Source organism: Propithecus coquereli, unplaced genomic scaffold, assembly GCF_000956105.1.
Source record: "Propithecus coquereli isolate 6110/MARCELLA unplaced genomic scaffold, Pcoq_1.0 Scaffold119, whole genome shotgun sequence".
NCBI lineage: Eukaryota > Metazoa > Chordata > Mammalia > Primates > Indriidae > Propithecus > Propithecus coquereli.
The window spans coordinates 6494362-6520333 of NW_012135969.1; the positions used below are offsets into that span (position 1 = coordinate 6494362).

Below are 25972 nucleotides of genomic sequence, written 5' to 3' on the forward strand. Positions count from 1 at the left end.
TGTGACGTTATGGGCGGGACCAGGCGGGAATGACTCTCCCTTGGGCTTTTAGCCCCGCCCCTATCCCGTTCCCAGCCCTGTTGCTGTTGCGCTGCTGCTGGCTGTTACCCCCTGGTGAGTCCCTGCAGTGGAAGGGGGCACTTCGGCCCTCGGGTTGCCCAAACTCTGACTTCTAGTCCTGAGAAAGGTCCAAGGGTGGGTAGAGGGGCGGCCGGTTTCGGGTTTCACCACAATCCACCCTCTAGGGTGATAGTAAGTGGGAGAGGCGTCCTGGAGGCCCTGGAGGCCCTTCCGCGGCCTTGGAGGGTTAAGGGGCAGTTTTCTCTGAGGAGGGCAGGGCTGCAGGGACTGGCCGGATGGGAGGTTCCTTGGAACACCTCTGACGCGAGGGTCTTGACGCGGCAGTCCCCCGGGGCCGAGGTCGTGGGTTCCGTAATCCCTCGCCTTGACGTCATCGCCCACGGTTCCAGGCAGAGGCGGGGCAAGTTACTCGTCCTGGGCAAGTTACTTTCTCTTTGGGCCTCAGTTTCCCCCTCCACGAGTAGGTTTGACCCCTGAAACACTTTCCCGTTTGCATTCTGCAATTGCAGGAGGAAATGTTCTAGACAGCCTGGAAGAAAGGGAGGTGTAGTGCCCTGCTTCTTTACAGCTGATCTCCCGTTGCCCCTCCACCACCACCATTAGCCCAATTTAGGTTGGGAGCTAATGTTCCCACGCACATATGATTTCAACCCCACCGGGCATGTTAACTTTTTTCTGTCACTTGGATTCTTTGCTTCAGATGCAAGCCAACAAGTGGCCATGATTGGGGCTGAATAGAATAATATAGATGATTTTTATAACTTTTCTCCACTATCTCAACAACTATTTAAATCAAAGGACTTTTTGCAGTAGGTCTCTGCAGCTTACGTAGAACACATGATTGAGGAATATCCAGATGGCTCATTTTCCCTGGTATTTTCAGGGGGCCTTGAAACTCTATCCTTTAGCAGACGTGACAGCTGTGGAGTAGAAAAGACCTTGAAAAGGGTGGTCAGTAGTCCTGAGTTACCTGGCACTAACAAGTCATATTGTCTTTTGAGTCAGATAGTATGTCTGGGGCGCCTTTAAAAATGTGACTGTACTTATTGGTAGACTATCTTGCATCCTTATTTTCTTAGATGAAAAGAGAGACAGTTAAAATGAACTCTTTCACTTCCTTTTTCTTTTACTTAGGATCATCATTATAGCTAGAAAGGTCCTTAGAGATTTTCTAGCCTGATCCACACGTTTTACTGATGAGAAAACAGAGGCCAAAAGGAGATAGTGTGACTTGGCTTCGGTCTCAGAGATAATTGGTGGCAGAACTAAGACAGGAACCCAAGTCCCTTGGCCCCTAGCCTAGTCCCCTTTCCACCACACTTCAAACACTGTCACTGCCCATGTCACAGAGACATGGCATAGTGGAGTCACCCCTTTCAAGGAAAAAGTGGATAGTCTCAGTAAAATGGAGATTTCATACATAGCTTTCAGCTTTTCACAGTTTCTTTCAACTGCTTGCCTCTCATGTCCCAGAACTACTTTTCTGTTCTCCCCTAGAACTGGTGCTGGTACCGTGGTGTCGTATGTGGGGTGAGGGCCTTATGACAAACTGGACAGCCAATTCAAACAGTTGTTAACATAGAGTGTTCACAGCCTCCTGGGGGCATAAAATTTTTATAAGGCACTCTGAAACGTTTTAGGTAGGGAACTAGAATGAACTTGAAAATTTTGGACTAGAGCGAGTGGCTCAATAATTTTAGGACCAGTGATTGTGTCTTTGCTTTTGCTACCTGTCTCAGGGCCATCTACACAGCCGTAGTATCCCCTGCCAGTGTTCTCTAAGGGTAGTTATGTGTAAGCATCTCTGCCAGGGCTGGGGAGGAATGGGATTCAAATCAGTTAATCCATTTTGCTAATTGCTAATAGTTTACAAAGTAAAGTACAGAAGGACGAAGGAATTCGATTAAGTATGGGTTTGACTTATCTTTGTACTGCTCCCAAATGAGGCATTGATTTGCATTTCTCTCTCGCTGTGGAAGCATTTCATTTCATTCTGTGAACTAATCCAGAGAAGTTAACTTATAATCTTCATTTCTCTTGAAACGTGTCCACTGGTATAAAAGGCTAATGTAAAAATGTTGGGCATTTTAAAATTTTTCTGCTAAAAAGCATGTAAGTGTAGTTTACAGATTTGCTCAGAAAGAGCAGAGTAGAACTGACTGTTCCTTTTCTTTGGGAAGACATAAAAGGATCTATACCCTTGTGGAAATAGTCCTGGGAGTAGTATATTAGGTTTGAAAAGCTCATTAGATGAAAATGTGTCAGGTTTTCTTAGAAGCCAATTCAGGGGACTCATTTTAAAATACATGCCTCTTGGCTGGGCATGGTGGCTCACGCCTGTAATCCTCGCACTCTGGGAGGCCGAGGCGGAAGGATCACTCAAGGTCAGGAGTTCAAGACCAGCCTGAGCAAGAATGAGACCCCTGTCTCTACTAAAATAGAAAGAAATTAGCTGGACAACTAAAAATATATAGAAAAAATTAGCCGGGCATGGTGACACATACCTGTAGTCCCAGCTACTCAGGAGGCTGAGGCAGAAGGATTGCTTGAGCGCCCAGGAGTTAGAGGTTGCTGTGAGCTAGGCTGACACGATGGCACTCTAGCCCAGACAACAGAGCAAGACTTTGTCTCAAAAAAAAAGGCTGGGCGTGGTGGCTCATGCCTGTAATCCCAGCACTCTGGGAGGCCGAGGCGGGCGGATTGTTTGAGCTCAGGAGTTTGAAACCAGCCTGAGCAAGAGCGAGACCCCGTCTCTACTAAAAAATAGAAAGAAATTATCTGAACAACTAAAAATATATAGAAAAAATTAACCGGATATGGTGGTGAATGCCTGTAGTCCCAGCTACTCGGCTGAGGCAGAAGGATTGCTTGAGCCCAGGAGTTTGAGGTTGTTGTGAGCTAGGCTGACGCCACGGCACTCACTCTAGCCTGCGCAAAATAGTGAGACTCTGTCTCAAAAAAAAAAAAAAACAAAAAAACTAAAGTACATTCCTCTTATTGCCAGCTCCTCTGAGGACTCTAATCTTTTGGAAACTGGGAAAAGGGTAGTTACTATGTCAGATGCCAAGTAAAGTGCCTCTCACAGCTTGTGGAATCTGTGTGATATTTTCCCATGCTTGATCGTTTCGTTTTTTAAAATAGCTATTTGTTTTCCCTGGTCACTCCTTCTGTGGCCAGTCTTTGATTTGGGGGTAGGAGTAAGGAATTAGGTGGAATACCATTTCATAATTTCTAGGGGACTTAATTCATCCCACTGATTTTTCATAACTCAGTAGTTCTCTGAGCTTCTAAATTTAACTTTTGCTCTTATATTTCTTCTCTCTTCCTTGCCTATATGAATTACTGCCATATTAGATGTGGATGGTGGACAGCTTCTATAATGGGAAGGGTGGTTAAAGGAGAGGGACATTGATGCTTAAATCATTCCAGTTTTCTTTCCATATCTTCTTTCCCTCCCCCTTCCACAAACGCTCACTTCTGGACTGGTTTGTCAGAAAGGTGAATTCCCAAGCCATGGTTGGAGCCCATTTCTCCCAGGGAATTTTATCTCTGAGAGGAAGGAAAGACTTTAAGGATCACTGGCCTTAAAACTCAGCAGATGCCTTCCCTCCAGGAAAAGTTGAATGGAATACTTCTCACTGACCCAGTTCAGGTTGGTGTGGTCATGCTCTAGGTTTACCCATGGCCCTTTGTGTCCTCAACTTGGTAAAAAGGAGAAGAAGGGAAGCCACTGTTGTTCTCCAATCTACCTACCTCCTTAACCCCTTCCCCAGTTTTGGCAGAGGAGAATTTTAACCTTTATTTCAAGAATGGTTGAGTTCTGAATACCCAGAGTGCCATTGGATGCCCTCTTGAGTCCCTTCTAGGAAGGTGATGAGATCTCTGAAATGGGAAACTTCATGGACTCTCTTGCGTTTTTGATGTGCAAGGAACCAAGGCTGTTGACTTTTCCAGACAGGTGATTAGGTTTTCAGATGAATGAAAAGATGTGGAATTTCCTTTGACTATACATTCAAGCCTCAGAACACAAGCGCCTTCGTGTCATTTTGTATATATGTGCTGTCCTTTCTGCAGTGCTCTGCTCGTGAGCTAACTTAGATTGGTTGTTTTTCAAGTAAGGAAAGAGAGGCTGTACTAAGCCACCCATACCCTTGGCTGGTCTTGCCTTTCAGAGTAGCATCCATTTGCAAAACAGCTTGCTAGAGTTTGACTGTGTGGAACATGGGTAATGGAGTGTGAATTTGATGGGTTCTTAAGGAAATCAAATCTGTGCCTTTTGTTTTTTGGCACCATGCCACTTGAACCAGCCATGCCAGCTGAACCAGCCATACCAAGAACTGACTTAGCACTTGGAGATTATCATCTCCTCACACTGTTTTAGAAAAGAGAAAGCTGAGAAACAGTAGCTTCCCCAATGGTAGACAACAAATTAAGACCAGGGCTTAAAAAAAAAGAACTCTTAGCTCCAGAGTCACCTTAACCACAGAACCCCTTCCTTGTTCACAATTTGATGAATGACGTGCATATCTTGTTCACTCATTTATTCAACAAATACTTAATCCAGAATTACTAGGCCTTGGGCATCGTGTTGTGTATACAGTGGTGACAGTGTTATGAAGGAAGAGGACTGGGAGTAAGATTCTTAGGTTAACTGAGGGGCACACCCTGAAGTCATGTTACCAAAAGCTCAGCACTTGTCCTTGAGACCACATCAGAAGAAGGAGAACAAGACGTTTGAGGAGAAGAAAAGAGAAGTTTATTGCTTTGCCAGCAAAGGAGGAAAAATGGCAGATACTCATCTCAAAATCCAAATTCCCGTCCCTAAGCAGAAATACAGAGCTTTTACAGGGAGGGCCTTCAGTTCTAGGCTATTGTCATTAACAATTCTAATCTCAATTCTAATCTCTGCCAAAGACAAAGCCTGTGACCTCTGCCCACCTGGGAGGCCAGAGCCACAGTTCAGCTGAGCTATCTCCTGTAACAAGATGAACAAAAGACATTCCCCTGCCTCTCCTGGCCACCTGCCCAAGGCAGGGATTGCAGACTTCAGCTCCCAAAAAGAGTAGGGGGAGTTTTAAAGAGACAGAAAACATCTTTGCTGTTTTTCCCCCGGGCCATTCCCTCTGTTACAGTCATTCTTTTCTGAATGTTCTTCATGATCCATAGTCAAAGGACAAATTAAGTCATTTTACAAGCTCAGATAAATTGGTGGTCCAGGCTTAGAACAGAGGGGACGTGCTGGCCTCAGTATGACTAGAGACCACTAGGGAAAAAAGGATCTGCAAGCTGAGAAGCCTCTCTCCCCACCCTCCCATAGCCTCCAAGAGAAACACTCATCACAGTTTATGATGGGAAAGAGTCTTGACCTAGACTGGAACGTGACTCCTCCCCCATCATCGAAAACTGGTTTGAGGTTTGAGGTTGAGGATGTGGCTAAACTGTGTCACTAACAAGAAAGTAATGCATTTCTTAGTTCCTCAGCTCAATCCCAAGAATAGACAGTTCAGTGCCCCAAAGTCCCATTGTCTTCTTTGTGAAAAAACTGACTTCTGGGGAGTTGGAAGTAATGAAGTCTCCATAAAAGTCCCTAAAGGACAACATTGAGAGAGCTTCCGGCTAGCTGAACACGTGGAGGTTCCTGGAGGGTGGTGCACCTGGGAGAGGGCGTGGAAGCCTATGCTCCTTCCCCTGTCCCTCACCTCACATATCTCTTCACCTATATCCTTTGTAATATCCTTTATGATAAGCTGGTAAATGTAAGGGTTTCCCTTAGTGCTGTGAGCCCCACCAGCAAATTGATTGAACCCAAAGAAGGTCAGTCAGAAGTTCTGGAGGAACAGACTTGCAACTGGTATGTGTGAGCGGAGGAGCAGTATTAGGGACTGAGTCCTCAACCTGTGGGATCTGATGCTACCTCTGGGTAGGCAGTGTTAGGATTGAACAGGAGGACGCCCAGTTTGTCCCCACCCTCCTTTGGTCACAGAAGTCTTTTGTGCTGGTGGTGGTTGTGGTGTCAGAGCGGAAGAAAATATGGTTGAGTTTTTCTAAACACCTAGTAAAACTCTGTGTTGAGAATCATGGACTCACTAAATATTAGACCTGCCAGGCATTTCGAAGACAGTACATGTGATTTGTTTGAGGGGCAGGAAGTATCAGGTGTCAATAATTCAAAACATTTTGTTTCTTTTATGTATTGTTTTTACCCCCAAATTGTTTCCTTTTTTTTTTTTAAGAGACGAGGTCTCACTATGTTGCCCAGGTTGGACTTGAACTCCTGGGTTCAAGCTATCTCCCACCTCAGCCTCCCAAGTACCTGGGACTACAGGTGCCTAGTTTCCCATTCTTGATCACATTTTATCTGTACTGTGATCTAGAAAGGTGAAACACCGGTTATTATCCCCATTTTATAGACAGGGATCCAAACTTTCTCACTGACTTCCAATCATGCTGCATTTTTCTGGTTCTTTGCTGTGACCCATGCTGTTTCCTTCACCTGGAATGCCCTCACTCACAAACCCGCTTGTCAAAATCCTAATCTTCTTTGAGGACTAATCTAAGAGTCTACTCATTCCCTGAAGCTTTTTTAAAATTTTTCTAACCAGTTTCATTTCTCCTTCTTTTGAACCCCCAGAGCATTTTGCACTTTCTTATTCCATTCATTTGGCAGTCACTTGTATACTCATCTATCCTCCATATTAGATTGGGATCTGTTTTAGGGCGGAGACTATACCAGTAACAATCACTAACACCTGTTAAACCCTTTCTTTGTGCAGACTCTTGCTAAGTACTGGAGTGCCTACTATATGGCAGGCACTGATTTAAGGACTGGACACTTTACGTTATTTCACTTAAGCCTCACAAAAAAAAAAGAATGGGGTTATTATTAGCCCTATTTTACAGATGAGGAAAAAAGCACAGAGCCCAGTCGATTAAGTAAATTGCCCGTCACGAATTTAGTACGTGGTGAAGCTGGAGAGCCCATGCTTGTCACCACTGCATGTCAAATAATCTTCTCTCATGTCTTTCTTCCCCCTCCCATCCCCAGCTCCCAGCAGAGTGTTTACTTATGCAAGGGCCCGGTAATTACAGATAAATGGAATTGAATGAAGAAGCTGAACTCCAGAGAAATTGACTTTCCTGATAGGGCTTGTTGGGATGAAAAATCTAGAATTAAGTCTTATAATTCCCAGCTATTTTCTCTTGGCTGCCTTGTTTATTTAAGGCATTTAGAGAAAGGGGGACAAACTAGTTACAAGTAGAGAGTGAGGGTATGTTAGAGTAGTGGTGCCTGTGGTGAAGAGGTCAAAGATAGTCTCAGAAAATTCTAATAGTGTAGGAAGTTATGAATGCGAAATGGCTCAAAGTGAAACAGAAAGCAAGTTGTGTGATCTCAATACTTGTCAGGATTTTGCTTTTCATGAGTTGGCTTTGAACGGAATGTTCCCTGGACGAGAGCCCAGAAATCTCCAACATTTCAGACTACCCTTGTTGAGCTTTACTCTCTTCCATTTTTCATAACAGGACCCCCACCATGGAACAGACACTAGAAGATCCCCCCACATCAGCTGTCTTGCTGGATCATTGTCATTTCTCTCAGGTCATCTTTAACAATGTGGAAAAGTTCTACGTCCCTGGAGGGGACATCACATGCTATTACACCCTCACCCAGCATTTCATCCCCCGTCGGAAGGACTGGATTGGCATCTTCAGGGTAAGTGGTTCATTTATTACCAAGTGATCAGGAGCTAGAGGTGAATCTCAGTTACCTGGGTGTGTGACCCTCTGTGTGTGTTATCAGCATTTTGTATATTATGTGTGGCCAATCTTAAAATCCTAAACTAGACTCCCTAGACCTTCGCTCTTAACACACCAATGTGTGCTGTGGGACTCAAGTTTTAATTTCAGTCCCTAGTAAAATAAGACGGCAAATGATACAATCCCCAAGTTGTATTATGCTTTTGAAAGCCAAATAGAAATGCTTTTAAAATGATCCTATTTTGAAATATTTATGTGTGACTTGACTGAGATGAGTGACCCCTTATGTAATTTCTGTGACGTTAAACATTCCTTACTTGCACAGTATTTAGTTTGCTTTAATACAAATATCATAAATCTGGAAAGAATGTTGAGAAGTTACCTAGTCTGACATCCTGCATCCAAAAAGTTTATTCCTGAATAAATGTGTCTCACGGCTTTGTAAAGATTTCCAAGGATAGAAAGTTTATGATGAGCTCCTTCAGTGACCTCTTCCAGTGTCTAATAACCCTGTCAGTTCAAGTATAGAAATGATATTTAAAAATTTTAATTAACTTACTCTCTGTGTCCCCTTCTCCCCCCCATCCATGTCTCTCCCTCTTACACATCTCAACACGCACCATAATGACAAATGTTTATTTCCAGAAACAGGAAGTAAAGGTCAAAGTGAAGTAATTTACACTGCTGAGTCCCAACGTCAGTGACCTTTGGTTTGACATCTCAGTATGTCATGTGCCTGTTTGCCAATGCTGTTCATCCTGAAACCAGACACCATTCTTGACTGCATTGCGAAGGAGCTGTGGCTCATTTACATCCCTTGTTGAATACCTTTTCTTTAATTGTTTGGAATATCAAGCTTATTGATGGAGGAATGGAAGCTGGAAGTAAGAAGACTGGCATGTGGAGTAGGGATAGTAGACAACCCATAGGACACTGTTAGGTGTCATGACGGCTCCCGAGACTGCAGGATATCGAATCATCAGACTAAAGGGTGTTCTAACACAGAAAGCTGACACACTCAGAGTGTTTTCTGTCTTGGAAAGTTGATGGTAGTTGTTGTTTTTCTTCTTCCCCATATATAGCAAAGCATGTAGATCAGTGTTGCCCAGTAGAATTTTCTGCAATGGAGCTGTACTTTTGCTGTCCAGTACAGAAACCACTAGCCACATGTGGCTCTTAAGCACTTGAAATGTAGCTAGTGTGACTGAGTAACTGGATTTTAAATTTTATTTAATTTTAATTAATTTAAATTGTCTCATGTGGCTAATGGCATCATATTGGACAGTACAGGTATAGATAATAAAAAAGAGAATGATTCAAAAATTACTAGGCTTTGAAATGTAGTCTGTAACTTTTTTTTTTTTTTTTGAGAAGAATCTTGCTCTGTTGCCTGGGCTAGAGTGCTGTGGCATCAGCCTAGCTCACAGCAACCTCAAAACTCCTGGGCTCAAGCAATCCTCCTGCCTCAGCCTCCCCAGTAGCTGGGACTACAGGCATGTGCCACCATGCCTGGCTAATTTTTTCTATTTTTAGTAGAGATGGGGTCTCAGTCTTGCTCAGGCTGGTCTAGAGCTTCTAGTCTCAAGCAGTCCTCCCGCTTCGGCCTCCCAGGATGCTAGGATTACAGGTGTGAGCCACCGTGCCCAGCCTGTAATTTTTTTTTTTTTTTGGAACAGTTATATTTCTGTTTTGCTTAGACCAGTTATATTCCCCAAGCACTTAGGAACTACTAGTGAGGACTTCACCATAAACCAAATGAAAATCTCATACTTTTAAAAAACAAATGTTTAAAAGCATTAAAAAAAAGATACATTTATATTTGGAATGCTTCATGCATTTCAGAGGTATTGCCAAACCCCAATAGGGAAATAATGGTTAATCCAAAAAAAAAAAAAAAGGCCTCTAATGTTCATTGTCCGTAAAGCTATTGACTTGAACATCTACACTGAGGACATACTCTCTGCTGGGCCTTTGAAGAGGTTGTTTATGTGTGAGTATGTGTGTGTATGTGTTTTCTAATTTAATTGTCACAGCACAGTAGCCCCCCGAAGTGGGTAGTATTGTCTCTTGTGCACAGGTGGGTAAAATGATTATCTCTGAGAGATGGTGACTTTCCCAGGGTCTCACAGTGAGTAAGTGGTGCAGCAAGTTTGACTCCCACACCTCTGCTTTTTCTCCTCTGCTCTGCTGAATTCATTTGAACAACAGATGGTAAATTAGAGAATGAAGAGTTGACTGTAAAGTTTTATCCTTCATCTCTCACTTTTAAAGCTCTCCCCAGTGTTCTTTCAGTGTAGCCTTAATCAGACCATTCTTCAACTCCTCGTCTCCCCTAATACTGGTAATTCCTGGTGCCAAGTAGGCACTCAGTAAATGTTTTTTAATACGTGCAATATGTTACATCTTCTCGGTATAGTGAAAGCTACCGGCAGTGATGGAGCCTAAAGCAGGCAGGAGTCAGCTTTCCTTCCTTCAGCGTATAATCCTGTGCTCCATACTCTTGTCCTGGGCATTTAAAATCTTTCCATGGCAGCCTGGGCCCAGGACTACTCAAGTGGAACGGCCAAGGACAGAGATTGCAGGTGGCTGGAAGTTGTTTCCTTGTTCCAAGACAGCAGTAATTTTTAGGCCTTCCCAGTCACAGCGCATTAAGAAACTCCAGGATGTGAATGAGGACTCCATAAAATTCCTGCTTCCTGTACCACCGCAGGCTGCAGGGGCTCAGAGATGCTTACAGCAATGGGGTGTGTATTAATGAGACTCTAAAACATGCCCTAGTATGTTCTGATGAGCTTTTGGTGTAGCCTTTTCAACCCTGTTCTGATTCCTTAATATATAAAACCGGAATTTATTTATAGTTCTTCCTCTTCCCACTGGGCTCAGGCAGGGTCAAAATATGACTATAAATGTAATTTTGTTTCTCATTTGCTGAGTGTTGTCCCCTTGAAGACACAATGGCTTCCTTTCTATTCTCTGGTGTGCTTTTATCTTCCACATAAGATTTGAGCAATCTTTTACCCCCTTCACATTTAGTGAGGATATTTTCCACTTAGCCAGCTTTCTGCTCTGAGGCATATTTTGCTGTATCCTTACATCTTATGATTTATTGCATTCAATACCTAGAAGAGGCCTTTACGACTACCAGATTGTTGTTAATATCTTTATCACCAAAAAGCCTTCATTAAGAAAAACAATAGAGAAAGAAAACTATATAGACCTGGACTCTCTTAACTGATGCCTCATATTCTAAGAACCCTCTTGTCCCTCTGCCCCAACACACAGATTATTCAAAAGAATGCATATTTTAAATGCAGTGGTATAACCAGGTTGGTATATGACAAGGCCGAATTGGACACAGTAGAACACAAACCAATGGGAAAGGTAGGTCAGAAGAGCTTTCTGATTTATTATAGAAGTTCTGAGAACACCGTGGAAGAGGATCAGTGCTCATAATCCCAGACCATTTACCCCCAATCACTCTCATCTCTATGTCTGACTTGAAGATACAATTTTTGGAGTTCTTGTCCTGGGTGTTGAGAAGCCAGTTCTCATTTCCTTCCAAGACTGGTATTTCGAACTGTGTAGGTGCACCCCAATTTTTAGTTGTGTCAGATATTTTCCCATATATAGTTGTCATAAGTCAGAAAACAAGCTTTGAGCCGTGGTGTGCAAATCTTGTCATAATGAACTCATTCTATTGTATCATCAACACATACACATAAAAAGTATATGCATTTTAAGAAGATACAGCCCAAATAAGGATTTTCCCCTCAGCCCTTTCTTTTTTTTTTTTTTCCTTTTCTCCCCCCGCCTCCCCTGAGCCCTTTCAAGTGCTAAATGAGACCCTCTTGTCATTGCAGGTGGGGTGGAAGACAACCCGTGAGTATTACACCTTCATGTGGGTTACTTTGCCGATTGACCTAAACAACATATCAGCCAAACAGGAAGTCCAGTTCAAAGGTGAGAAAAATACCGGATCAAAGATGTTGAAGACAGTAGCCAAGACTGACTAATTCCCGTGAGCTTGAGCTTTCTGAGGCAGATAAAAAGACTTCCAGAATTTTACTTTTCTGGAAGTCTTTTAATTTTAATACTTTTAATTTTGGATTAAAAATCATGTTGTGTTTTCAGCTTATTACCTGCCCAAGGATGATGAGTATTACCAGTTCTGCTATGTGGATCAGGATGGTGTGGTCCGGGGAGCAAGTATCCCTTTCCAGTTCCGTCCAGAAAATGAGGAGGACATCCTGGTTGTTACCACTCAGGTCTGTAAACATCTCACCTAAGTCCCTTTCTGCCATTAAGAGTAGCAATTCCAGGATAGAGTGAAATTTGAGTCAATAGGGCTTTATTGAATATTTAACAGATATTGTTGGGAAAAATTTATACAGTAACCACTCACAGCCATTCAGGAATGACTTAGGGACATTAACAAGAGTCACAACAATAAATGATTTCTCCCTTCTCTAAAACTTCTGTAACTCAATTGGCATTCAGTTTGCCCTTGCACTTTTCTGGTTAATTTTTGTCACTGCACATCTTGGCAACACAGTGAATATATATAAGCTCCTTTAAGGAGAGAAGCACCAAATATTCTTCTTTTATCTCTTTCAGTCCTGACCCAGCATGCATGAGTATTAGATCCATTTACTTTCTCAGTGTTTTAACATGACACCTACTTTTCATCTAGCACTATGATAGGTGCTGGGATGTGAGGAAGAATCAATCCAAACACTGTCCCGGCCTCAAGCAGCTAAATCCGTTGGGAGAGACAAATAATACTAAGTGTCTGCAGAAAGAATCTGTGCTCTTCTATCCCCTTTTAACTTTTTATGGCCTTAATTTTTGCTTATCTTTCTTGGTAATGGCCGGCTTAATGCTGCGATTATACAGACATACCTCTCTCACACCCTTACCTACGTACTGAGGAGATGCTCCCATTGGGGTAGACAGATGTCACTTCAGTGAGTGGGACTCAGTCAGACCCTCACCGTCCTAGCCTTTTGGTATTTGCTGCTAGAGGGACTTAAATATAGTTTATGGAATGTTCTTTTGTAGGGAGAGGTGGAAGAGATTGAGCAGCAAAACAAGGAGCTTTGCAAAGAAAACCAGGAGCTGAAGGACAGTTGTGTCAGCCTCCAGAAGCAGAACTCAGACATGCAGGCTGAGCTCCAGAGGAAGCAGGTATGGCTGCTGGTTAAAGGTGAACTTGGAGCATGGAAATCAGAATTGGATGGTACCTCTCATCCAGCACCATTTTCTGTTTTCCTTATGATCTCACTCCCTTATACCAATATTTTTGAACAGGCATGGTGCTAACAGTTTTATATGGATTATTTTATTTAAACCTCATGGCAAACCTTTGAGATAGGGGCTATTATTATTCCAGTTTTATAATCTGAGGCTTAGAGGGTTTAAGTAATTAGCGATGGAGTCTGGATTCAAACCCAAGCAGTCTGACTACTTCTTCCCATTGCCTGTTTATAGTTTGAAATATTTGCTTTGATTAGCTAGAAGGTGGACATTGAGAGAGAAAAGTTAGTATTGCTGTATTGCTGGGCATGGTAGCACAGGCCTGTAGTTCCAGCTTCTCAGGAGGCTAAGGCAGGAGGGATCACTTAATCCCAGAAGTTCTGGGCTGCAGGGAGCTGTGCCAGTTGATTTCTGTACTAAGTTTGGCATCGGTATGGTATGGGAATCACCAGGTTGCCTAAGGAGGGGTGAACTGGCCCAGGTCAGAAAAAAGCAGGTCAAAAACTCCTGTGCTGATCAGTAGTGGGATTGCACCTATGAATAGCCACTGCACTCCAACCTGGCAACATAGCAAGACCCTGTCTCTACAAAAAATAATAAATTAGCCAGGCTTGGTGGCCCACACCTGTATGCCCAGCTTCTAGGGAGGCTGAGGTGGGAGGATTGCTTGAGCCCAGGAGTTTGAGGTTGCATTGATCAGGCCGTTGTACTCCAGCCTGGGTGACAAGCAAGACCCTGCCTCTAAAAAAACGATAAAGTAAGGTTGCTATGTCTCCTCTTTTGAATCATCCTTCAAATCAGCAGTTGATGAATGAGAGTTGATAATGCTAGAAACTAAGCTAAGAAGCGATTTTTCTCTAAAGTCTATAAACAAGAAATTTGAGAAGCTTAGAGCTAAAAGCGGGGAGTTGATATTGATGTACAAGGTTGACTTCAGTGTAGAATGAAATTGAGAAAGAAAAAACAAATGTCTAGGACTAGTATGAACACTTGAAATGTGACTTTATTTAAATGTGCTATAATATAATCATAAAATATTAATATATACTAGATTTCAAGATTTAATATGAAAAAATGTAAAAAATTTCCTTTTACTTGTTTACATGTTGAAATTATAGCTATTTGGGGTTAAAAATACTATTATTAAAATTAATTTATCTGTTTCTTTTTACTTTTTTTAATGTGCCTACAAAATTTTTTTTATTTTTATTTTATTTTACTTTTATTTTTATTTTTTTTGAGGCAGAGTCTCTGTTGCCTGGGCTAGAGTGCCATGGCGTCAGGCCTAGCTCACAGCAACCTCAAATTCCTGGGCTCAAGCAATCCTACTGCCTCAGCCTCCCAAGTAGCTGGGACTATAGGCATGCACCACCATGCCCGGCCAATTTTTTTCTACATAGTTTTAGTTGCCCGATTAATTTCTGTCTATTTTTAGTAGAGACAGGGTCTCGCTCTTGCTCAGGCTGGTCTCGAACTCCTGAGCTCAAACAATTCACCCGCCTCGGCCTCCCAGAGTGCTAGGATTACAGGCGTGAGCCACCGCACCCGGCCTAAAATTTTTAAATTATATATGTGACTTATTAATTTATTGGACAGCACTGTTCTAGGAGAAAAGCAACTTTGTTTGGTCTACTGGCATGTCTGTCTACAGTGCCAGAACAGTGTCTGGTGTGTAGTGGGCACTCAGTAAACGTTTGATGAATTAATGGATAAATATAAGCTCCAGTGGAAGACAAATTAAGGAAGATGCATTTTTAACATAGGAAGAACATATTAAAAACATTTTAGTATGGAAATTTCTTTGTTTTGTTTTTTTTTTTTGAGACAGAGTCTCACTCTTTTGCCCAGGCTAGAGTGAGTGCCGTGGTGTCAGCCTCGCTCACAGCAACCTCAAACTCCTGGGCTCAAGCAATCCTTTCTGCCTCAGCCTCCCGGGTAGCTGGGACTACAAGCATGCGCCACCATGCCCGGCTATTTTTTCTATATATTTTTAGTCCTCCGATTAATTTCTTTCTATTTTTAGTAGAGGCGGGGTCTCGCTCTTGCTCAGGCTGGGCTCGAACTCCTGAGCTCAAACAATCCGCCCGCCTCAGCCTCCCAGAGTGCTAGGATTACAAGCGTGAGCCACCGCGCCCGGCTTAGAAATTTCTTTACTTGGATATTTCATTCACTGCTGTGTCATGCTATACCTGACATATAATAAGTGCTCAATAAACAAAAAGTATCTTAGAAATGGTCTGACCCTTTGATGATGTTTCAACCTACAGGAGGAGCTAGAAACCCTCCAGAACATCAATAAGAAGTTGGAACAGAAAGTGAAAGAGCAGAAGGACTATTGGGAGACGGAGCTGCTTCAGTGAGTGTGTCCTGTAATTCTCGGATGGGAGCAGCTGCTATATTATAGCCACCCTTACGTAGAGTCAGATTAGATTTCTGGAATTCATTAGAAAACACTGTTAGAACAATGATAGGTATGATTCTCCCCCTTTGAATCATGAGCTCTTTAATTCTAGGTTAGAGAATTGGTATCAGAATAGTCAGGAGAAATGATCTAAATTCAAGTATTAACTTTAGGCATTGAACACTTGCAATTGTTTGGAGTCAGGAAGCCAAAACAGGACTACAGTGGAGACTAGTGGACTTTAAAATAACTCTGCAGGCATAGAGCCAAGCCAGCCTGAAATCATTTAAAGCCAGAGGAAGCTGACCTGGAAGCAGTGAATGTTTCACTTAGTCATCTCCACCTCCACAGACTGAAAGAACAAAACCAGAAGGTGTCCTCAGAAAACGAAAAGATGGGAATGAGAGTGGATCAGCTTCAGGTAGGTGATGCTATACCTTTGCCAAAGGGTATTTTCTTAGCCTTGCAGTCACTTCAGTTTGGTGGCCCAGAAAGATGCATTTCATTGTAGTGAGTGCCTAATGGCATACCTTTCACAGCATCAGACTAGAGTTTCGGGGTATGTGTTTTCCATCCTTGGACCAGGTAATCCCCTAACCCATTCCTTTTTTTTTTTCCTCCCATTTTTCCATTCCCATTTTTTAATAGTCATGGTCCACAAAGAACTTAATAAGTTGTTCAATTTATATTTATCCTGAGCTCTTAAGATAGATGACAGTCTATATCAATGATTAAACCTTCATCTTTTCAAAAAATCTTACTCAAAAGCCTAGAGTATAAAGCAGATAGCAGAACTACTTTCATTCTTAGGAAGCTGTACCTTAGGGGCTTTGAAAAGTGGTTCATGTAAGACTCAGGTGAGTCTTAGATTTTAGGGTATAAAGCAGAGCTGAAAAGTAAAGGAGTTTTAAGGGATATTTGGGAGTTACTAGGGAAACACATCTCTTTGTGTTACTGTACATGAAAAAAAAAGCATTGATCCTGTTTTGTTTTCCTTCTTTTATATCTTGATTATATTCTCATTTTTGCTTTAGGCACAGCTGTCAACTCAAGAGAAAGAAATGGAGAAGCTTGTTCAGGGAGCTCAAGATAAGACGGAGCAGTTAGAGCATCTGAAAAAGGAAAATGGCCAGCTCTCTCTCAGTTTGACTGAACAGGTAGAGTCCTGGGAGAACATAACATTTTTAGGCATTTGCAAGAAAACGTACATGATTTCTTTCTGTACACTTGCATATCGCTGGCTTTGAGAAAGGCCTCAGAGAAAGCCATCTGAAAGGAGGTATCTCATGGCTTTACTCAGAAACTAACAAGAGAAGACTTGCTTCTCCCCCTGCATCCTGCTTGCTCATCAGCTCCCTGGTGCATGTGTGCATGTGTGTGTTTTCCCAGCGTTGATACTGACATCTGTTTTTGTGCAGAGGGAGCACCAGAAGAAGCTGGAGCAGACAGTGGAGGAGATGAAGCAGAAAGAAACTGCCGCGGCGAAGAAGCAACAGAAGTTAACGGCATGTCTGTCTTTGGATGGCTATGCGGGAGGGAGCCTAAAGACAGGAGGGGATAAAGGTCTATTTTCAGTGATGGAGAGGATAAGTAGGGCAGACTGGAATAGCTTTCACCTCTGCGTATTTTGCTTTCTCCCCAAAAGGACAGAGAATCTACCACATACAAAACATTTAGGAGAGGTGGGCATTTCTAATGTGTGATGAGTGATAAAGGAATATTTGAGTGTTAAACTTCTTAACAGGTTGTAGTAAACAATCCTTGGACTGGAAATCGCACAGAATAGCCCCTACTCCCCCTTATAGAGTTACTGTAGGGGCAGCAAATGAATGGTTATAAAGAGCTCTACAACAGGAAAATACACCACTCAAAGCAAATTCTATTATAATTAATGTATTAGCAATTATCATTATTATAAATTATTCTGAGTTCAGTAATACAGTAATGAAAGCCTACTTGACTAATAATTTCCTATAATATATTGTTAGAAAAGAGGCCTCGCGGTGCTAAAAGGTACCTGGAAGCCCCATTTTCTGAGTTGGTCTCAAGGCATGAGAAATCCTGCTGTCTGTGGGATACCCAGCTGTTGGGATTGTAACTCACATCATATATGCATCATCCAACCAATTGTTATTCAGTCAATTATTGAGTACCTACTATATATAAGATACCGTATGCTTTAGCGTGATACAGTAAAGAGTAGAACAAAGTTTGAAAATCGGCAGCTCACAGATCGAGGTCAGCCCACAGAAATATTTTATTTGGCCTCAATGATGTTTTTTTAGAAATTAGTTACCAACATTTTACAATGGAAATATTTGCCATAAAAATTTTGTATTTCCAGCTTCTTTTGAAAAATTAGAAGGTCTGGCAACGTTGAGCCCACATTCCTTCACAGCAGCAGTATCTGGTGCTGGGTCGCTGCTGTGCCCGTCAGATGGGTCCTGTGTCCTCCATTTAGCTGCAGTCTTCACCGCTTCCTCACATTCATCTCCTTCATTCGATTACATTACTTGCCTGGCACCTGTAGGCACATTCAAGTTTGTGACATCTGATATAGCAAAGACATTACCATTTTTAAATAATCTGTAGTCATTCCAAGGTTTGAACCTCCCGGTGACAGGTATGGATTTCCTTGGTTTCCATAGAATATTTTGCAAGAGCTAGGGGTCCCCACCTGGCTGATAGCAATTCTTCATTCCTCATGCATCCCAAAGGCCTCTAACTATGGGGACTATATATCTTATGCTTCAGGAGCCTAAGAACCAGAAAACAGCAGTGGAGGAGCAGTTAGTGCAAGAGGTGGAACGCCTAAAGGCAAAGGTAGAGGCCGGGAAAGCCTGTTTCTTAGAGAAGTACAAACAGTGTCACCGACTTCACAAAGAGATCAGGCAACTCAGGGCTGCTGCAATGGTAGGTGCCAGAGATAAGGGGCCCAGGAGAACAAGGGGTGTGAAGGTCTGTGGTTCTTAGAAAAAGCCCAGAAGACTGTATACCCTTGTTAGGGAGAGAAATTTATCTTTCCGCTAACAGGAGGTATGTAGTACGAAGCCAGAAACCATTAATAGCATGGGAGTCCCTGGAAATACAGGCCTCAGCTCAGCCATGGGTGTCAGGGAAGGTTTTTGTAACCATGGAGCAGGTTCTGTGCAGACTCAGATAGCCCTTTCTTATTTCTGCCTTTTGAGGAAGTGAAGCAGGACCAGAAGAGCCCGCAGGAGCCAATGGGGATGGGGAGCAAGGCGTCTGCAGTGAGCACTGTCATCGGGTAGCCCCTCTCGCATTACTACCTCAGGGTCGGCTAGAAGCACACAGCAGTTTGGGCACCAGCATTCGAATAAAAAATCATGAAACAAAAACCACAACTAGTAGAATTAGCTTAAGTGTGTTTGTGAGGTGTGCGCATGCGTATGTACACAGGTAGGAGAGGGGAAACACTGAAGCTTGAAGCTAGTTAGGTCAGCCCATCACATGGGGAAGCTCAAGACCCCAGTCTGGGTTCCTTGTGGTCTTGGACAAATGCCTTCCAGCGTTCCTTCTCGCTCAGTGTAACTTGAGTCCACATGCCTGTCCTCACCCTGTGGGAGGGAATCACATCCACCTAAACCTAAGTGCTTCAGGCTTCATTGACTGAGGCGTTTATTAAAACAAAAATGATTGTTTTCATGGTTGGGTGGGATTAAACAAGGCTCCCTTGATCCCTAATTCTGAAAAGTTAGTCTTGAGGTGTTCTCCAAGCTGACTTTTTCTCTCTTTGATCACTTATACTCCCAGCTAAACCAGAAGAAACCAGCATCTTAATGCCAGCTCGTGCCTTCGGGCATTTTACTGAGTCACTTTTTTTTTTTATTTCAGCATATTATGGGGGTACAGATGTTTAGGTTACGTATGTTGCCCTTGCCCCCCCTCCCCCCTATTGAGTCACTTTTTCACAGTGCCCCATCCATAGTACCTTCCTCCCGGGTGCCTTCTCCCCCATCCCAGCCCCACCCCTTTGGAAGGCCAGATCCTCTATAATCTCCCACCTTGGACCCAGATTGAATATGTGATCCTAATCCTCATTTTTTTGTCGACAGGATGAGAACTTTGACCTGTCAAGAAGACTGGGTGAGAACAAGATTATATATGATGCTCTGCAGAGAGAGAAAGAGAGAATAGGAAAAGAAAATGATGTAAGTGTGTGAAAGAAAGTAGAAAACCCCAGGATTTTAAGGGGAAGGAGCAAGGAGGCCCAGAGATGTAATGATAAAAAGTTAAATAAAAGGGCTCTTTTTGGGACAGGGGGTGAAACAGTTGCTCCTAAACAAAGAGTAAATTTAATCTGGTTTCCTGATCTACCACAAAACCCTGTCTTTGTTCTACAACTGAAACTCATTTGGCCTAGCAATAGTTACCTTGAAAGGAGCAGCGTTGAGGAAGACCTATTTTTGCTTTTAACTTCACAGCTATTGTAAGTATTGCCATGGGGGATGTAACATCCTATATCACTTTTATGCTAGCTGGGGGACCCCCTTTCCTTCAGCACGACTTTTTCCTTTTTCTCTGCTGCCAAACCAGGAGCAGAAGTGGTGGTCTATACCAGTGCTGGACCCATGGTAGGCCCCTAATAAAAATGCTGTGTGTTCATTCATTCATCAGTTCGTTCATTCATCCAACCAATATTTATCATCCGCTGTGTGTTAAACACTAAATTATTGTTAATTGATTGACTGAGGATGATATGGCAGCAAATAGTGGTTGCACTTGAATTCATGCTCATGCTTTTGCCCAGTATCGAAGGATAGGTGTCCATCCTCTGGCGGCTACTCCTCTATCTAGACTGCTGCAGTTCTCCATCTCTGCTCTCCCTGTAACATTTCTAGGCTATGCTTCCAAGTGATCATTCTGCTTTTTTAAAATTGTGGTAAAAACACATTACATAAAATTTACCATCTTATTAATTTTAAAGTATACAGTTCAGTAGTGTTAAGTCCAGAACTTTTCCATCTTGCAACACTGAAACTTCTTACCTACTAAAGACTAATTCCCTCTCAATAATTTCTACTTTTGATTATATCATTTATGCCAATGTTTGTCACGAGTTTTTTTTTTTTTTTTTTTTTTTTTGAGACAGAGTCTTACTTTGTCACCCTGGCTAGAGTGCCATGGCATCAGCCTAGCTCACAGCAACCTCAGACTCCTGGGCTCAAGAGATCCTCCTGCCTCAGCCTCCCGAGTAGCTGGGACCACAGGCATGTGCCACCACGCCCAGCAATTTTTTCTGATTTTAGTTGCCTGGCTAATTTTTCTATTTTTAGTAGAGACAGGGTCTTGCTCTTGCTCAGACTGGTCTCCTACTCCTGACCTCAAGCAATCCTCCCAGCTCAACCTCCCAGAGTGCTAGAATTGCAGGTGTGAGCCACCATGCTAGGCTTGCCGAAGGCTTTTGGGATCTATTTCTGGTCTTTTTTTTTTTTTTTTTTTTTTTTTAAGAGATAGGGTCTTCCTCTTTGCCTAGGTTGAAGTGCAGTGACACTATCATAGCTCACTGCAGCCTCCAACTCCTGGGCTCAAGCGATCCTACCTCAGCCTCCTGAGTAACTGGGACTATAGGGACACGCCACCAAGCCCATCTAATTTTTTAAATTTCTTGTAGAGATGGAGTCTTGCTATGGTGTCCAGGCTCCATTCTCTTGATTTAGATAAGTACACCTTGAGTTTGAAATCTCTGTTTTCCTGGGTTAGTCTAGTAGTGAGGGACAGGGTACGTGCACAGTTTGCAACACAATGGAAAAGATTGGATGGAAAAGATCTTAAACATTAAGGGAGGTTTACTGATTTTATTTTTTTCTAAAAACTTTAAATGCTGTCTGTGCCATTCGTATCTTGTTCTCTACTCTCTCATTCTTTCTCTTTCTCATTATCTTCCTCCCGCCCTCCCTTCCTTTCACTCTCTCTTTTGCTTTATCCATTTGGCAGGATAAAACAAGAGAAAAATTATTTCAGATAAATATTTACATTGTGTAAGAAAATTGTCATAGGAAGGAAATTGAAAGAAATATTCTTCTTTCAATAATATACAAGTTTCAATCTTAATATAGCTCTTGCCACCCTCATTTATCCACACAACTTTTGTCCCCTCTTCAGTTGGTGGGTATTCAGAGATTTAAAATTCTATTTTGTATTAATATTTTTAAAATCCAGTAAATATGTCTAAATTTGGATATAAAGAACTCAGATCTTTGGAATATGGAGACTGCTGCTTTCCCTTTTGAAGAATTGTGGATTATCACCTATTGAGCTTCTCTGGTGCTACACTGCTAATCGAAAATTACCTTTAATGGGCATCTCTTAGCTAGTTCCTAGTGGCCATTCTCAATGTTGTCTTTCAACATGTCTGTAAATACTCTGTCCTTAGCTTTTGAAGAAGGAGAACCGCAGATTGCTCACTTACATGGGTCTGGATTTTGACTCTTTGCCCTACCAAGTGCCTACTTCAGACCAGGAAGGTGCAGAACAAAATCCGGGACTTGTCTATGGGAACCCCTATTCTGGTAAGACAACTTTGCCTTTCTGACTGGAAGACCCCTGCCTGCATCCCTTTCCCCTGCTAAATTTTTTTTCTCTGAGATGCTAATTAAGACCAGTCTCATTGTTAAGACTTGCTGGGCAGGAGCTGAGGACCCAATAGAAAGATTGCCAGGCGAGAAGTGTTAATTGAGAAATAAATCTGAATCGAGAAGACGCAAATCAGATCATTCGCCTAGAGGCAGCAGACACAAATTGAGTCCCGCGGCTACAATCCAAATGTATAAATCAGAGAAATGTCTTTATGTAGAAGATATACACATACAAAGCTGAGGAAGCTAATTAAGGCTTAGCAATGGAAGCGTGAGGGGCAGGTTATGCTGCCCGGCCACTCCGACGGCCTGACCCAGGGTAGCAGGAGCATGCTCCACAGAGACTCCTGGGTGGTAGGACAGGAAATGGGGGTGAAACCGTGCTTGTCACTCTGGGACTTTTGTGGTAACATGTCCTTGCCAAACAGGGAGCTTTTCTCTTTTGTCTCCAAAAGCGATATAAGATCTCATTTACTTTTTTTAGGCAGTTTAAAGCAGTAGAATTATCTTAAAAATCACAACCAGGGACGGGCGCGGTGGCTCACGCCTGTAATCCTAGCTCTCTGGGAGGCCGAGGTGGGCGGATTGTTTGAGCTCAGGAGTTCGAAACCAGCCTGAGCAAGAGCGAGACCCCATCTCTACTGAAAATAGAAAGAAATTAATTGGACGACTAAAAATATATAGAAAAAATTAGCCAGGCATGGTGGCGCATGCCCGTAGTCCCAGCTACTCAGGAGGCTGAGGCAGGAGGATCGCTTGAGCCCAGGAGTCTGAGGTTGCTGTGAGCTAGGCTGACGCCACGGCACTCTAGCCCGGGCAACACAGTGAGACTCTGTCTCAAAAAAAAAAAAATAAAAAATATGTCTAAGCATTTAATTTGAAAAATAAGTGTTTGCATGGATGCAGTCTTAAAATCTATTTTCAGACTGTTTCCTTGTTAAATTGTTATTATTTTTATTAAAATCTCATTTATTTTCCCCCTCTGAAAATAGGTTTATTGTGTTTTCTGATTATATAGCATATATATACATGGTTATTGAACATGCCATTTCATTATTTTTTTTCTTTTCTCCTTATCTTTGACCTAGATTCCCTCTATTAGAAGTAAATATATGCATATGGGAAAGAGGCAGGCAGTGGGGAGAAAGGGAACAGTGAAAATTACAGAAGATATCTACCAGAACACAGGTGGAGAATCTAGGGATGATATTTTTTTATTGAATGGAATCTTTTTAATTTCCCAGGTATCCAGGAAAGTTCTTCCCCCAGCCTGGTAAGTATTTGATTCATGAGATTGCTCACATCAAATCAAAAGAGAAAATTTCCCTTCCTGCTCCAGTTCATGGGATAACCATAGGGAGACTGGTTCATTTTGATAACTCCAGAGGTCACCTGGATCAGTTTGTTCTGGGCCTAAAGCTGAGCCAGCCTATTGAGGTGGGAAGAAGAAAGCTGAAGATCTCCACCTCTGAGCTGAGTTTGGTAGCATAGGTAGGGAGGAGATATGAACCAGGTGGCTAGCCAAACGAGGCATGTCCAGTGCCCCTTCCAGGCTAGACGCTATGTGGGCTGCTTCAGCAATATTTGCCCTTTTTAATCCAAGGAGTATCTCCAAATGTGCATTCTGTTTCATCCACCGATGCTAGGCACTGAGGATACAGTCAGTAGAAAACAAGATGAACATGTCTCTGCCACAAATAACTTACATTCATACTGACTCTTTGCTCTTCTACCCAGCTCTCCATCAAGAAATGCCCCATCTGCGAATCAGACTTTGCTGATGGCATTTGTGATCACATCTTGGAGCAGCAGCAGATGCTGACCCTTTGTTTGAAATGTCCAATTTGTGACAAGGTCTTCTCAGAAAGAGAGAAGCAGATCTTTGAAGACCATGTGTTCTGCCACTCCCTATAAGTGTTCCAGCCTCTTGGGTCTATGCTGTACATAGATTTTATAGAGTAGAACCTGTAGCTTCTACTATGAGTTATGTGAGTCAAAATCCTACCTAACCTGAAATTACTGGGGATTTCCTCTGTGCTGCTGCCCCTAAAGGTAGAGTTGTCGATCATCTGAAGGGTAGTGTTAAGGGCTACTGCTTCCATCCTTGTGGGTTACTACCTTTAAGTCATATAACTCTAGATGTATCATCCTCTCACCTATAGTGCCCATTCTTCCAGGAGTCTCCAGTACAAGGGCTCTGGGACGGAACTGACATGTGTATTCACAACAGGCCTGATCTGATACTGAGTGATTAGTTTTCTAAGTTGTCCTACTGCTGTTCAGGGTCAGGCCTTGAGAATATTTGTACTGAGTCCTCAGTTCTAACCCTGGGGCTGGAGATTGATCACAGGTTGAGAATTCCTTCCTTTTCCTTGGACTTCTTTCTCCAGGTGATTGCATTAGACTAGCCAAAAATAGCACAGCAAAGAACTTGGACATCCAATCTGGATACCAATGTTTTCTCATTTTAATTTCTCAGCTCCCAAAAGAAGCATCTTCTTCCTCAACCATGGACAGAAATCGTATTTCAATCACAGAAAGCCTTCTTTCTCTCTGCATACCTCTGATTGGCATTTTCAACTCTTTGATCTTTCCTATGCACATGATTTTTATTGTCATAAGTCCTTTTTTAATGGTTTAAGTAGAGATTGTTAGAAGCTCTATGGGTTTGCCACTTTCTGAGCAGGTGAGTTTGAATATGGATAAGTCAGAATAATGAGACAACTATTGTTAATCTCTTTAATACTAAAAATAAATTACTCTTCTATTTCAGGGACTTAGGTAATTTAAAACAAACTTTCAGTTTATGGTCTTTCATTTTATAAGATTATGGGAAAAGTGTGATCAAAAGGACTGTGAGAGTGGCAGACCTCGCCAATGATTTCTCTTTACCTGTCTTACCTATTCAACAAAACTGTCCTGGCCATTATCTTGAGGTGGGGAGAGAGGTGATGAAGCATTAGTTTGAGAACCCTGGGGCCCTGACTTCTTGCTCTAACTTTCCATGCATTTTCTGAAAAGGAGCAGTGTGGATTTTGGCACCCTTTGTGAACTAAGTTCAATGCCCTCTATCCAGATCTGCCTTATTGAACTATAAGAAAGCAATTCCAGGCCAGGCGCGGTGGCTCACGCCTGTAATCCCAGCACTCTGGGAGACCGAGGCAGGTGGATCGTTTGAGCTCAGGAGTTCGAGACCAGCCTGAGCAAGAGCGAGACCCCGTCTCTACGAAAAATAGAAGGAAATCAATCGGACTACTAAAAATATATAGAAAAAAATTAGCCGGGCATGGTGGCACATGCCTATAGTCCCAGCTACTCAGGAGGCTGAGGATCGCTTGAGCCCAGGAGTTTGAGGTTGCTGTGAGCTAGGCTGACGCCACGGCACTTACTCTAGCCCAGGCAAAAGAGTGAGACTCTGTCTCAAAAAAAAAAAAAAATAGAAAGAAATTGGCCAAACAACTAAAAATAGAAAAAATTAACCGGGCATGGTGGTGCATGCCTGTAGTCCCAGCTATCTGGGAGGCTGAGGCAGGAGGATCACTTGAGCGCAGGAGTTTGAGGTTGCTATGAGCTGGGCTGACGTCATGGCACTCTAGCCCAGGCAACAGAGTGAGACTCTGTCTCAAAAAAAAAAAAAAGAAAGCAATTCCGTTTGCTTTCCCCTCAGGGACTGAACAAATGGGAATGACTCCCAGGCAGTCTACCAGGTGGTCGCTAGAGACTATTACAAAAACTTTTGAATGATGTCATGGATAAGGTTGAGCCAACTATAATCAACATTCCTACTACAGTTTTCCCTGATGAGATTGCGAGGTATGCCCTAGACTAACACTGTTGTCCTTGTCACAGCTTCTTGCTTTGATTTCACCCTTGATAAAATGAA

General features: G+C 42.6%; 1 protein-coding gene across 1 annotated transcript; it reads left to right on the forward strand.

The window, feature by feature from the left end:
* Positions 1 to 25013, forward strand: CALCOCO2 (calcium binding and coiled-coil domain 2). Its single transcript, XM_012662549.1, has 13 exons — positions 1 to 114; positions 7603 to 7792; positions 11697 to 11796; positions 11968 to 12101; positions 12895 to 13020; positions 15357 to 15445; positions 15842 to 15911; positions 16525 to 16647; positions 16909 to 16995; positions 19567 to 19662; positions 21888 to 22023; positions 23334 to 23362; positions 23827 to 25013. Exons 2-13 carry the CDS (start codon positions 7613 to 7615, stop codon positions 24001 to 24003), a joined length of 1347 nt encoding a protein of 448 aa, XP_012518003.1. The 5' UTR covers positions 1 to 114; positions 7603 to 7612; the 3' UTR covers positions 24004 to 25013.
* The last annotated feature ends 959 nt before the right edge of the window (positions 25014 to 25972 follow it).